This window comes from Hemibagrus wyckioides, linkage group LG23 (genome assembly GCF_019097595.1).
Source record: "Hemibagrus wyckioides isolate EC202008001 linkage group LG23, SWU_Hwy_1.0, whole genome shotgun sequence".
Lineage (NCBI taxonomy): Eukaryota > Metazoa > Chordata > Actinopteri > Siluriformes > Bagridae > Hemibagrus > Hemibagrus wyckioides.
Genome location: NC_080732.1, coordinates 2353335 through 2367588, shown reverse-complemented (window position 1 = coordinate 2367588; position 14254 = coordinate 2353335). Strand labels below are relative to the sequence as shown.

At 41.5% G+C, this 14254-nt stretch overlaps 1 protein-coding gene across 6 annotated transcripts in view; it reads right to left on the bottom strand.

The window, feature by feature from the left end:
• Positions 1-1132: 1132 nt before the first annotated feature.
• The window catches only part of pde7a (phosphodiesterase 7A), a 34345-nt gene continuing 21223 nt past the window's right edge, over positions 1133-14254 (bottom strand). For 2 of the 6 annotated variants that reach the window (XM_058376776.1, XM_058376780.1), the window contains exons 2-14: positions 13954-14014; positions 11436-11468; positions 10730-10819; positions 8595-8746; positions 7838-7901; positions 6967-7062; positions 5785-5885; positions 5558-5689; positions 5250-5341; positions 5013-5157; positions 4699-4795; positions 4529-4609; positions 1133-3890 (exon numbers count right to left, since the gene is read on the bottom strand). In XM_058376776.1, coding sequence (XP_058232759.1) covers positions 3700-3890; positions 4529-4609; positions 4699-4795; positions 5013-5157; positions 5250-5341; positions 5558-5689; positions 5785-5885; positions 6967-7062; positions 7838-7901; positions 8595-8746; positions 10730-10819; positions 11436-11468; positions 13954-14014 — 1335 coding nt within the window. In that variant the 3' untranslated portion in view covers positions 1133-3699. The remainder of the gene's footprint in view (positions 3891-4528; positions 4610-4698; positions 4796-5012; positions 5158-5249; positions 5342-5557; positions 5690-5784; positions 5886-6966; positions 7063-7837; positions 7902-8594; positions 8747-10729; positions 10820-11435; positions 11469-13953; positions 14015-14254) is intronic. The other 4 variants (XM_058376779.1, XM_058376782.1, XM_058376777.1 and 1 more) reach the window with 2 other exon arrangements.

Here is a 14254-nt window from a genome sequence, read left to right as displayed (position 1 = left end):
CCATTAATGAATCATTTCCAACATTACTGAATCATTACACTACTGAAGAGTCAGTTCTGCTATTAGAGAATCATTACACTACTGAAGAGTCATTTTCCAGCTGAAGAATCATTATACTAATGGAGAGTCAGTTCCACTATTACCAAATCATTACACTACTGGAGCATCGGTTCCACTATTACTGAATCATTTCATTTCTGAAGAGTCAATAAAGAAAAATAAATTATTCTTTCCAAATAAAGAATCATTACAATACTGGCAAATTATTTCCACTGTTGGAAAATCATTTCCTATGTAGTAGAGTCAGTACACTATTTGAAAACATTCTGCACTACTCTTAAACTTATCCACATCTACAGATTCAGAAAACTGTTGGAGAGTCTCTTGCACTATTATACACTCATTATACTGCTAATGATTCCCTCTAGTGGAGAATACAGAGTTACACTTTTACAGAATAACGGTCCCATGAAATTAATGAATCAATAAAGCACATGAAAAGCTGACTTAAATATTCTGTATATATTAGTATTGGTCCAGCGAAAACTTTAATGTTGGGTTTTATTGACCATGCTTTCCTGCCCAATCTAGAGATATGTTTTAATTTTTCCTCATACACAGTTAAAACGATATAGTCGAGCCAAAACTTTACCAAGCTCTGATGAAAAAAAAGAAGCAATATTTCCATCCACCTGGAGCTGTTCTAGTGCAGATTAATGTTGTGTTACTTTACCAGGAGTGCACACACAGACGTGTAGATCACACACCTTCAGGTCCGATCCTTAGGAATCACCTACCTCTTGGAACACAGGTCATCTTATTATAGATGAAAATGTAAAATAACTTGGGAATGTAAGGTCAAAATAGTTGATTTGTATTTAAAAAGATCACCATGAACCAGAGATGGATGCTCTGGAAAAGAATTTGGGGTTTTATCTTACTGAAGAACTGTTTTTGTAGCATTTAAAGAAGCAATATTCTAAACATCTCGTGGAAGTATTCCTTCTCAATTACCTTCATCAGCCTGCAGGGGGCGACATCCAACAAGTTAAGTTAAGTTGTCTTTATTTGTCACATATACATTACTGCACAGTGAAATTCTTTCTTCACATATCCCATCAGTTGGGGTTGGGGTCAGAGCGCAGGGTCAACCATAATACAGTGCCCCTGGAGCAGGATGGGCTGGGGGCCTTGTTTAAGGGCCCAACGGCAGCAGTTTAGGGCTTAAACCCTGATCTTACGGTCAACAACCCAGAGCCTTAACCACTTGAGCTACCACCGCCCCTACAGAAAGAAAAAGAAAAAGAAAAAGAAAACCCAACAGACTCAAATCTGGTCATTCTGTACCATGAAACATCAGGTCAACAATTTTTATTCATCAAAAATGCAACTGCAACAAGCATGTATCAAAAAGTCTGTACGACAAAGCCTTTACAAAATGGCTTGACACTTAAGTCTTCTCCCCAAAATGGCTGTTACAACAAATTGTAAACAGTTTTTTAATCAACAGTCTTACAGCACTTACAACAAAAATACAAATCAGCTAAAATAAGAGGGGGAAAAAAAAAGCACCTGCTCTCTTTCTGGAAGAGACGCGCAAAAAAAACAAAAAATGAACAAAAAAAACTGCACCATCTGTACAGAATAAAAAAATGGAATGTTCAATATTAAAACAAAAAAAACAACAACTAATTATTAAATCAATTTATCTGCCATATATTAATATTTAAAAAAAATAATTCTCCCATGACAGAAGGCAAAGGGCTGGACGAGAATCAAACGGACGTGATGACGCGCTTTAATGAAATTCCAAGCTGGTTTGGTCACTTAGCTTTGTGCATAGTTTTAAGGCATCATTTTGAAGCAGTCTTCTGGATGGAGAGCTTGACTGTGGCCGAGACGCAATTCTGTAAGGGAGTCTAGATCTACGTCTGTCGTCTGCCGTGACGAGACGACGGGGAAGGGGACAGCTACCTTTAAAAGGCACCTTTTCGCTTCCTCTTTTCTTCCAGCGGCATGATGAGCAGGTTTGCGAGACCCTGAGCGAGATCCGTGGAGATTCCAGTCAGCTACATGTCCTGTGTGGCACCAGGCTCGATCCAGGGCTCAAGAGGATAGAGTGGGTGGAGTGATGAAGGGAAAGGGGACTGATGAGGAAGGAGAGATAGAGAAATAAAGGCAGGGCAGCAGAGGGGAAAGAAGATAGTGGGTGGGGTCCGTTAAAAAAAAAGGGAAGATAAGCGGGTGGAGTGATGAAGGGAAAGGGAGGGCGTGAGGGTGGAGAGATAGAGGAATAAGGGTGAGGCAGCAGAGGGAAAAAGGTAGTGGGTGGGGTTCATTAAAAGGAAATGGAAGATAAGTGGGCAGAGTGATGAAGGGAAAGGGAGGGCCTGAGGGTGGAGAGATAGAGGAATAAGGGTGAGGCAGCAGAGGGGAAAGAAGGTAGTGGGTGGGGTTCATTAAAAGGAAATGGAAGATAAGTGGGCAGAGTGATGAAGGGAAAGGGAGGGCCTGAGGGTGGAGAGATAGAGGAATAAGGGTGAGGCAGCAGAGGGGAAAGAAGGTAGTGGGTGGGGTCCATCATAGGATAGGGAGGATAAGTGGGCAGAATAATGGGGTGAAAGGGAGGGGATTAGAAGGATGAGTAAAAGAAGGAGACATGAGGACGAGTTGTGTGGAGTGGTGGAGGGGAAAGGGAGAACGAGTGTGTGGAATGATGGAGGAAAAAGGGAGGATCATGGGGAGGAGAGCAAAAGGGAAAGGGAGGAAACCGGTCCCTGGTCCATTCACAGCAGAAGCAGCTGCGTGTCCGAATCATGTGGCACCAGAATCTGGAGTGCAGGGAGAAAATTTCACAACGGAGCACAAGATGGCGCTTGTATGGCATCTGGCGTTTCAGACCGACTCGAGTGCAGTCCCTTGGTTGTTTTTTCCTTTTTCTTCTTTTTTTTTGTTCAGAACATCAGCAGTAACATAACAGCTCAAAACATGTAAAAGTGGTTCTTCACATCTGTGCTTAAAGGCAAAAAGGAAAGGAGAGAAAAAAAACACAGAACCAACATGATTCATTTATAACAATGACAACAAAAAAAAAGACAATCTGTAAACAGTCTTCATAGAGGCAGCAAATGACTGGGCTCTTCACATTTGTCTTTTTTTCTCTTTCAGTTTTGTACACAAGAAGGAAGATTCGTTTGCAAAATGCACCGACACACACACACACACACCTACACACTCGTGCACACACACAAACACACTCGCACACCGTCTCTTGGCGCAGTCGTTTAAAAACTTGTCTCGTGAATACTCTTGGTGTTTGAGCAATTCCATAAGGGGTGGGAAAAATGGCACTTTTGACCCAGCAGAAGGGATCCGTCGCGTTCGGCGTTCCCCAGACCCCCGGTCGAGTTCGATTAGCGATGTCCCCCCCCGGATGAAAACAAAACCAAATATATTCCAAAAAAAATTATTTTCAATAAATAAAATGACATTTAAAAAAAAAAAAAAAAAGGTGTAAGAATGAAAATCGCAGCAGGAGCTGAATGAGGTATCCATGTATTGCTCTATGTCAAAAGGGAAAAATAAAAGGGTGTTAAAATTAAATAAATTAAATAAATCAGTGGTTGGTTTGAGATGGGAGGTGAGCAAAATCAGAAGTGATTGAAGCTTGAGGGCAGGGCGAGGCGGGGCGAGGCAGTGTCAGGACTCGACGCTTCCCTGAGGTAAGGCTCTGGAGCCGCTTTCCTGCTCGAACTCGGCCTCCTCGGGCTGCAGGGCCTTCCAGCTGGCTTTGTTCAGGCACAGGTGACCCAGCATGGTCTGAGAGAGACGTGTGTCCGAGAAACGAGCCCACTCTGCAAACAGCGGCTCCACCACGTACGTCATGAAACCTGCATGGTTACAAAAACAGAGAGAGGGAAGTCAAGATCATTAGAATGCACCATTTAGATTCACTGTCATTATAACTACTACATGATTCGAGGAATGTTCTAGTTTAAATGATTAAATCAGCTCCATGCAGCAGTAACATCTCCTAATAAAATCATAGTTTAGTAACATTTTCCTTCTGATTTGCTTGGAGAACACTTTTAGCAAGTGTTCATGCCAGAAATAGGCCTCTAACACACTAAGTGGAGTACACAGATAACAAAACCAGCTTGTCTTTATTGATAACTGGTCTTTCTGTTTTGGCTTTCATTCATGGAATACAACCATTAAAAAAAAAATAAAGGGCTAGATTATAAGCCGTCCTTCATCAGCGTCCCTGATGTCTGAGCTGGATGCGGTGTTTAATAAGATAATCATATTTTATTTCAATCAGAGAGATAAATTCAGAGCCATCTCCTGATAACAAAGACAACACCACGCTATCTCCTGGTCCTGCTCTTAAAATGTCATCTCAGATGTCTGTGGTTTATCTTGGTCAGAAATAAAAAACAAAACAAGCAAGCTCTGACTGGCATAAAAGAGCTTGTAAAGGTTCTATGTCTGTGTCGGTGTATCGCAGTGTTCGAGCTGACGTTCTTACCGATTTGAACATCTGCTATAGAGTTCGTGTCGCTGTCGCACAGTGGGCTCACTTCAAGTTTGTGCTTTTTCTCGATGTCTCCTAAACAGAAAACAGAAAGGAGTCACATGATCATGCTCAGGAAAACGATCGGGCAGTTGCATCGTGTGTGGACGTGTGTGTGGAGGTACCTTGGTGGAAGAATTCTTCAGTCACCTTTTCACTCCACTGCTTGCTGAGTTCCCAAGGCCTACATGGGTTACAGATATCTGCACACTTCAGGGCCATCTGTGCACACACACATGCACACTCAGTCATTAGATGTGATGTAAATCACTGAAATATTTTATTTATATAGAAATGTATACAGAGAACACACACACATACAAACATACCCCTTTACTCTGCAGTCTACTTAATCCCACCTCTATAAACGTAAATCTCTACATCTACATCATTTTCTTGCAGTTTGTTTTCCTACCGTTCCATTTCAATCCTTGCTCACCTGCAGGATGAAGTGGCGGTGTGAGGCATTTCCCAGACACAGCTCCTCCTGGTCTAGGTGCTTCCTGAACCTGGACAGGTATTCGTTCTGCCTGCTGATATCTGTGGCCAGAATCAGAGAGCCCAACTGCCTCTCCATGTTCACACTAAGGGGAGAGATGTTCACACCAAGTCAGCCCCAGACACAGGATATACTGCTGCTGAGCTTCATGAGCATCACGCATGCAGGGATACTCACCTGTCCTCTGCGGGAAGATGGGAGAAGAGCTTGGTCTCTCGTAGCAAACCCACTGCTGACCTCCAGTGATGGTTCTCCAGAACTGAGGTATTCTACACACACACACACAGAACTGAATTTACCGAGACCTTGTATCTCATGTCTGCCTCATTTGACTGCATCTGTAGTAGATTTGAATTTTACTACAATAGAAATTTCCTGACAGAATAAAAGCAGCCCTTAGACCTCCATCATAACCAAGGTCTCTCACACACACACACAGTACAGATAGACATTATACAGTACGATGGTGATTGTGTTGCTCTCACCCTGTACAAAGAGGCTAGGTAATGGTTGGTTTTAATGAGGAAAGGCTGATTGACCCCGGGGTGGTCCAAATCATGAGTGGCTGCTGCCAGCAGGCCCAAGAGGATATCACAGGAAGTGAGGGACTTGGCAAGCTGCAGAAAGGACACACACACACACACACGTTATAAAATTATACAGAGAGCGTGCAAGAAATTTGATTTCCTCCAGTTCTCCTGCGCTTGTATACCTTGGGCTCCTTCAGGTAACAGTGCATGGCCTGGGTCACATCAGCAGCATGGACCGAGTTATGGTATGGGTTGTGATTGTGGTAATCTTCCTGAACCAGTACTGAGAGAAGCAGAAATACACAGGAGCATGAATTCAGGTAAATAATGTGTTCTTAAAAGCTCGGCATACTTCTTCTGGAGGTGATGTTTCAACATGGAAGCTGTTGAACTTCGCCAAACATGCTATATACACTATATTGCCAAAGGTTTTGGGACACCCCTACAAATCATTGAATTCAGGTGTTGTTTTTCAGGGGTTGGGCTCGGCCCCTTAGTTCCAGTGAAAGGAACTCTTAATGCTTCAGCTTCATACCAAGACATTTTGGACAATTTCATGCTCCCAAACTTTGTGGGAAAAATTTGGGGATGACCCCTTCCTGTTCCAACATGACTGCACACCAGTGTACAAAGCAAGGCCCATAAAAGACATGGATGAGTGAGTTTGGTGTGGAGGAACTTTACTGGCCTGCACCTCAAGCCCACAGAACACCTTTGGGATGAATTAGAGCGGAGTTCACTTGTCCAAAATGTCTTGGTGTGAAGCTGAAGCATTAAGAGTTCCTTTCACTGGAACCAAGGGGCCGAGACCAACCCCTGAAAAACAACACCTGAATTCGATGATTTGGAGGGAATACAGTGTAGGTATTCTGTGTCTGTTCTTTATAAACAACGTGTGCCCTAGTCGACATGATTCAATATGGAAGACATTGAGTTATAGGAGTCGTGGTAATTTAACAGCACCACTTGCAGTCCTGGAGTACACTACATAAAGGTACATAAAAAAACAAATCATACATACATCGTACACCTATGTAAAAAACAGTCTCCATATTAAATATGCTGAAATCCTGACAACAGATAAACTGGACCTTTTCTTAAGCCTAGATTTATTTGGGCATGGGTGTAAGATGACGAGAGCTTTATCTTAATATTAAGCGCTCACATTAGGCTGTAAAACAAACCAGCGCCCTTTTTTGTCCTTCACCCAGAACTGATAATGTTTTAACAATCAGGAAGTAAAATGACCTCCACGCATTTAACACATCATTTTGTCCTCAACAAAATCTGATAGAGGACTAAAGTACAGTACAGGGGAAATTTTCTCGACTCCAGTTTATTTCCTTCTGCGTCTGTTTACTCACCTAAAAAGCGTCGTACTTTAACCATGTCTAACTGGAAGAGCTCAATTAAGCCATAATGATTTAGCAGATATAAGGTCAAGTAGATGAGGCTGTTTCCTGAAAATCAAGAGGAATACAATGAGATGGTTAACATCAGAGAGTAATGCAGAAGGAAAACAGTTTGCTTTGGACAGATTAACCATAGCTTAACACCATATATTACATATCATATTATAGCCTAAACTACAGTGGAGTGCAAAAGTTTACACACCCTTGGGAGAATTACAATTTAAAGAATAGCAACATTACATGCAAGTATTTCCTTTGTCTTAATTTTCATGCACAAAAACATATCAGTCTGCATATCTAAGAAATATTTTTTAAAAAGACATTGGCACATGCACATTTTTGCACTCAAGTGTATGTTATTATATAACAATAACCCACAGTGAAAGACAGTACATAATGCAGGTAAAAGACCTCTGTTGCAGGAAATCCATGCAAGCTTTAGTCCATAAGGATTTTACGTACTCTAATATGAACAATAGCGGTTTATTACACATTTATTTGCTTTAAAAGCTGGAGAGAATTCCTGTGCTTATGGATCAGAAAGAAATATCACTGAGCTTAAATATTAATCACGCATTTACAATCAACTTTCACATGCGGTATCTGGCCAGCAGATGGAAGCGTTGGTCAAAAACAAACTCGTCTCTCTCTCTTTCTTTTACACACACACACACACACACACACACACACACACACACAGCATTGTAGTTCTTTAAGAGGCGAATACCGGCGTGATGCACAAAACACATCCACGTGAACGCGCACGCACGCACGCGCACACACACACAAGTGTCCTGGACCTGAAGACTTTTAAAGCACTCACCGTTTGTCAGCCTGTCGAAGAGGAAAATGTCAAAATTCCAGCTTCCAACCTTTTCCAACATACACTGCAAAAAGTAAACAAATAAATGAATGAATTAATAAAATCCAACCACACTGTATATCCGCTGCATACACCACCACAACATGACATTCTGGAAAATAAAAATAAAATACTTCATGGGGCTTTCATAACTAGCACTAGCACACACACACCTACCTATTCATTCATTTCCCCGTTTACTATTCAACTCCTGTTTTTATTTTTATTTATTTATTTTTTTTAAATGACGTCCAACCATATCAGTGATTAATCCAGAAGTCAAAAGAAGAAAACACAGTTTATAGCACACAGTAAAGAACAGAAGCAGTCAGACAGTGTTATCTCTTCAGATGCAAAGTGCCACTTTGAATACGCTAACGAGAGCGAGATTTGACTAACATTTCCATTTATATACAAAGCAGAACTGTCAGAGTCTGTAAGTCTATTGTGTACTAGTGTCCGTAATCATATTTCCATAATGTTCATTCAGCGTTGAAAAGAAAAAGTGTGAATGGTAAACATCCCATGTCGTAGATTTTAGTTGATCATTTCGTGCTAGCTAGCTAGCCGCCTCACACAACTTTCCGTCAGAGTCAGGCGGCCATTTTTATTACGCACGAGCTGCACTGAATGTCTTCGCACGCGCGTGTGTGCGCGTGGATGTGTGTGTATATATATTTATTATTTGTGTTTGTGTACGGCTGAACTGAATACACACCCTGGCTTGTCCGCAATAATCTTCATCCAGGATGTGCAGGGGGTTCAGGTGCGGAGCTCCCCGCAGTAACCGGGATGACAGGAGGTGACGCTGGAAACTGAACAGCCTGCGGATCCTCCGCGCTGGAATCGATCCCGCTGACTCGGCACGGGCTGAAAACACACACACACAAGAAAGAAAGAAAGACAGAAAGAAAGACAGAAAGAAAGAAAGAGATTAAACCACTACATCATATACACAAGTTAAAGGAATAATCCGGAATATTCTGTAGTGTGCACGTGCGTGGCCACCGACACTCCCGTTTCCCATATTTAATCCAAACTCTCTTATAACAGAATCCTGAGAAGGGTTATTTAATTCTGTTCGAATTTTAGCCAGGACAACATTTCTTCATGTGTTTGTTCAGTGTTTCTAAACGAATCTTTTATTTGTAATTCTTTCTGACCTGGGACTACTTTCTTGCATGGCGTAAATTTAAAAACCGGAACTGCTTTTTAATATCCTCCTGCAGTCATGGAGAACTGGATTAAAACCTATTAAGCATAGCATCTTAGGAAGCTCAGGTCATGTGTGTTTCATCCTAAAATGTTCATATATCATCAAGTGTAAATGATTCAGCTTTGAATTGTAAAGTCAGATATTTTATAGAACGTTTATAGACCAAATAAACCGGTATCCTTTACAACGTCCATCGTCTATTACAAGCAAACCGGTTTTTCAGTTTTCTTCCCCCCAAAAACAGGAAGCGTGTCTATATTCTCGTAATGCGGACATGAATTCTATAGTGGAAAAAAAAACTTTTAATTTACAATAATGAACTATAAAGTCAAAAGTCAGAGATCTAAAACGTCAGTAATGCTTGGAGATATTCTTTCTCTCATGTTCGTCTTCCTCTCATTCCACTGTGACGAATCTGATGTCATTCCGAGGCCCGAGGCATAAAGTTTCTCACAAAGAGAGGCAGCAGGCCATAAAACACTGTTACGGTAAATAACCTGAGGCGGCCCTGTGTGCTTTGTGGATTAAAGTGAACGAGGGAGGTGATTGATTAACACTGCATTGTTATGCAGGCTGAAATGCGCTCGTCGTTGCCAGAGCGAACGAAGAGAGGCCGAGTGCTGACGCAGCGACTCGCTCGAAACCTCCGCTGCCAGGCACGAAAAGTTCAACTCCTGCCCGACGTGGACCTAACACGGCCACCATCTGGAACGGCATGGACATAAAACATTAAATAGCCAGCGACTGCGTCATGGCAGTGGTTTAGTGTGTAACAGAACGTCTAGCTGGATTCGGGGTAAAATAAAACACTGCGTGCCGTTTAAAGAACCTGAAATGCATTCTTACAAACAACTCGTACAACTAATGCAAGTTTTGATGCAAGAGAACCAGACAGTTCCTGGATGAGCTTCTGATTTGCATTTCCACCACACTGGAACCGTTACGCAAGTAACTGTGACCAATAAGCAGTTTAGGGCCAAAGAAATAAAGGAAGTGAAGTGAAATGAGATCAGGATTGTACTGCTTTTGCTTCATTGCACAAATACAGTATTTTAAAGCTGCTAGGTGTTCAAAAAGCCGGGGAAAGTGACAACATGCTACAGATACGGTTAAATAATAAGCGTCAGATATTGTTACAGGTGCTTTTTGAAAGCTACAGATTCTGGAGCAGGAACAAAAACCAGTCCCAATTTCACTGGTGGAAACATAACTAAAGTTCTTGAAAAGGTCGTCAGCATGCTTCGATAATATAGATAAGAGACTGTAGTAGCTATTTATAGTTTCGTAAAATTAAACTGATAGACATCTGCTACTTCCTTCCAAGCTTTAATGTTTTCCATACTGTCTCTATAGACGTTTACTCAGAGGACCAATTACATGACGGAATAAACTTTTTTCTAATCAAAAGATGAATGGGAATTGAAGTTGAATTGAGGAAACTGAAGACACACCGGGCCACGTGTCATTTAATCGTTCGAGGGAAATCGCTTGGATTTGTTGCTTTGACTGTAGTGTGAGGTGAAAGTGCACTAAAGGTTATAACGATGTCCTCTAGGCTTGGTGACACTGAAGTTGTGTAATATTTGGGTGTTTATAGATGTGTAATAAACAATAGCGCTCCTCTGTGCAGTACTTACAGTGTAAGGTGCGGAAATCAACACCCAGGTACGGGTGCGAGCCTCTTCGTTCGGGTTCAAATCCTGCCTGGCTCCTCACTCTCACATCTCCTAGAAGGCATCAAGACAAAGTTCCTCAAGAGGTTTGTTAGCACACAAATCAAGGCCTAGCCTAGTGCTGGACACACACAAACACATGCGCGCGCACACACACACGTACGCACAGCCAAAACGTGGGAAGGAGGGCGAGGAGAAAAGAGAGAGAGAAAGAGAGAGAGAGCATGCAGCTCCATGCCGGGAGGAGAAAGGCATTAGTATTCAGGCTGGCACAAGCGAGGTAAACGCGAGGAAAGAAAGGCAGGCTTGTGCCTCAGCCCAAGTCAGAATGGAGAGGGAGGAAAGAAAAAAAGTCAGAGGGACTTCAATGAGGTTGGCCAAAGCTCTCGAGTCACATCTGTTAAATTCTCATTCAATAGGCCTTTTCAGACTTTTGAGACTGTGTGTTGGGGACAGGAGGGGGAAAAAATAAACATAAAGGAAAATATAATTGAAATAAATAAATAAATAAGCTTGCATAGAATTCTACAGAGTAATGGCAGCCTCCAACAGGTCATGTCACTAGTGATTGGTGTACATGTGCATTAAATAAGTGAATAAATATAAATAAATAAATCAATAGATAAATAAGTAAATAAAGGACAGCCTCCCACCAGTACATTTTACTTACTTGAAAACAGCTGTTTGAATATTACACAAGCCCCTATCAAAATACCAAAACTGTGAATTACAATTACATAAGCAACACTATGGTTTAATCAAATCAAAGCAAGAAAAGAAACAGAAAAAGAAAAGTCATCATTCAAAATAAAGGCAGACATGAGTAAAAAATGTTTCAAAAAAAGCATTCAAAAGATCTGAGAGAAAAATGTACAAAAGTGTAGGAGCACACGTCACGCATGCAAACAGGAAGTACCACACATGAAAAACCAGACCGAAGCTCCTGAGCATGCAGGAGGAGGGGAAGCCGCTGAGGTGGAGAAGCGAGGGGCGAGTGGGGCGCTTGGGGCGGGTGGGGAGGAAGGAGGGAGGGAGGGGGGGAGGAAGGAGGGAGGGAGGAGGGGAGGGTGGTGTAAACGCACATCCCCATTACACAACCACTGCAGCTTTTTCTCCCACAAAAAAATCCCTGCTTTCGTTAGCAGCATGACCTTTGACCTCTGTGGACGGGCCCTGCGAGCGTCTCCGTGCGTCGGCGGTTATGAGCGGCGTTATGTGAGAATGCCACCGGCTGCTTCCCGAGCGCCGACGCCCGCTGCGTGCCTCAGCTCTATGAAGGAGTTCCTCGGGGGGGCGAGCGAGCGAATAAGTGGACGCTCTTGTTTACTCTCACGACAAGACTGTTTGGACTGTTTTATCGGTCACGGCTCGAAATAAACGGAGCGGGTCAGGGTGAGGTGGCTGTTTTTTTTGGCTCGGGGCTTCGGAAAGTACCGTTTATCAAAGCTTTTAAAATTTTCACTGCACATTTACACAACCTTCAAAGGTGATGTTTGTGTAGCTGAGAATTACGGCTTGTAAATTTAACAGCGCCAGCCTACGAAAGTGTGTGTGTGTGTTTACCACAGACAAGAATGATGTCTTTCCCTGTATTTACTCCAAACTCACATGTAACGAAAGTTTAAGTCCAGTTGTTGAATCCTATCAATAAATATTTATTCGTTTTTGTTTGTATTTTTTGTAGAAATTTTTCATGATTTTTTTCCCCCCATTTGTTGTTATGCGAAAGAAACCCAGCGCGGCCATGTGGCTCTAACAACAAAACAAAAAGGGAAAGAGAGAGAGAGAGAGAAAGAAAGAGCACGAATACTACATTTAAGTATGTAACAGAGTTTGTAGATGCAAAAGAACGTGACGGAGGTTTGTACGTTCACGTGGGCTAAAGCCAGCAGTCAGATAGGAAGCTTGTGGGATGAAAAAAGACCAGATTAGTGCTTCATTCATCCTTAATTTAAACTAGGATACGAGTTTGTTTATGTTTTGGAAAATAGAGCTGGACTAGATGCTAGAAAATTTGGGCAGATTAGAAAAATCTGGGGGGGACAAAAAAAAAAAAAAATCAAAGACAGAAAGACAGAAAGACAGAAAGAAAGAAAGACAGAAAGAAAGACAGAAAGAAAGAAAGACAGAAAGAAAGAAAGAAAGAAAGAAAGAAAGAAAGAAAGAAAGACAGACAGAAAGAAAGACAGAAAGAAAGAAAGACAGAAAGAAAGACAGAAAGACAGAAAGAAAGAAAGACAGAAAGAAAGACAGAAAGACAGAAAGAAAGAAAGAAAGAAAGACAGAAAGAAAGAAAGAAAGAAAGAAAGACAGAAAGAAAGAAAGAAAGAAAGAAAGAAAGAAAGAAAGAAAGAAAGAAAGAAAGAAAGAAAGAAAGAAAGAAAATGTAATAAAGAAATAAAAATAAATGATAGACTAAAATAGATAGATAAACTGTCTCATGCATGTCAAGTTCAGACATAATATGAATATACTATAAAAATTGGCTTTTTATTGTTTCCATTAGCACAGCCGCCTATATCAGTTCTTTTTTCCTTTTATTTATTTCTTTATTTATTTATCTATCTATCTGACCCTTTGTTGATTAGGCCAAGCCCACTTTGCATATTCAAAGCACTAAAACCAGATACAGACCAACAGAACAGTCACTGTATAATAATTTTTCTTTTCCTTGCTCAACAGAACACACAGCTAACACTAACATTTCGTCTCAAGTCAATCGCCTGCTAGCACGCGCAAGTTACACGTGAGTGAACAGGATTGTGTGTGAAAGCGTGTTGAAATTCTTCTCTGTGGTAAATCACGAGTGACGTGGTGGCTTCGGTAGATAAAGAGTAAGTGAAAAGAAAGAGACGCAGACGTATCACTTTAATGTCACCGTAGCATCGCTTAACAGGAAATACCAGCTGCTCCGATGTCTCAGCGCCGAGCTGATCCGAGAGGTCGAAAGGTCACTGTAAATCTGGGTAGTATCTGTGTTAATCAGATTTACTGTAATCAAATCACATCAGATTTCAAAGGCGAGATCCTGAGGGCTTTAAACTCTTCTGCTGATGAGATTATCTGAGGCGGTGTGATTGACGGGGCAGGTATCCAGTACACGCTGATGGTGTGATCAGGGACAGAGCTACACTGTTTGCTTGGTGTGTTTCAGTGTGTGTGTGTGTGTTAGTACAAATTGTGCTTACCTAGCATACGAATATACAGAGCAGTTTGATCAGAACTGTCGTAGGAGATTGCGCCGCGTCGCTGAGGGGAAGAAAAAAGAGGGTGGAGTTAAAGAGTCTCAAATCAAAATAAATTAAAAAAAAATGTTTGTACAAATTGTATTCAATTACTTAATGATAGTCTTAATATAGCTAGCTTAGCATGTAGTTTCTGAGGCTTAACATTTTCACTTAATTCTTTTTTTTTTTTCCCCCACATAAAAATTCTTGAGAAAATCTTCATTTTCGACCGGCAAATGTCCAAAAATTCCCCTTGAAGACA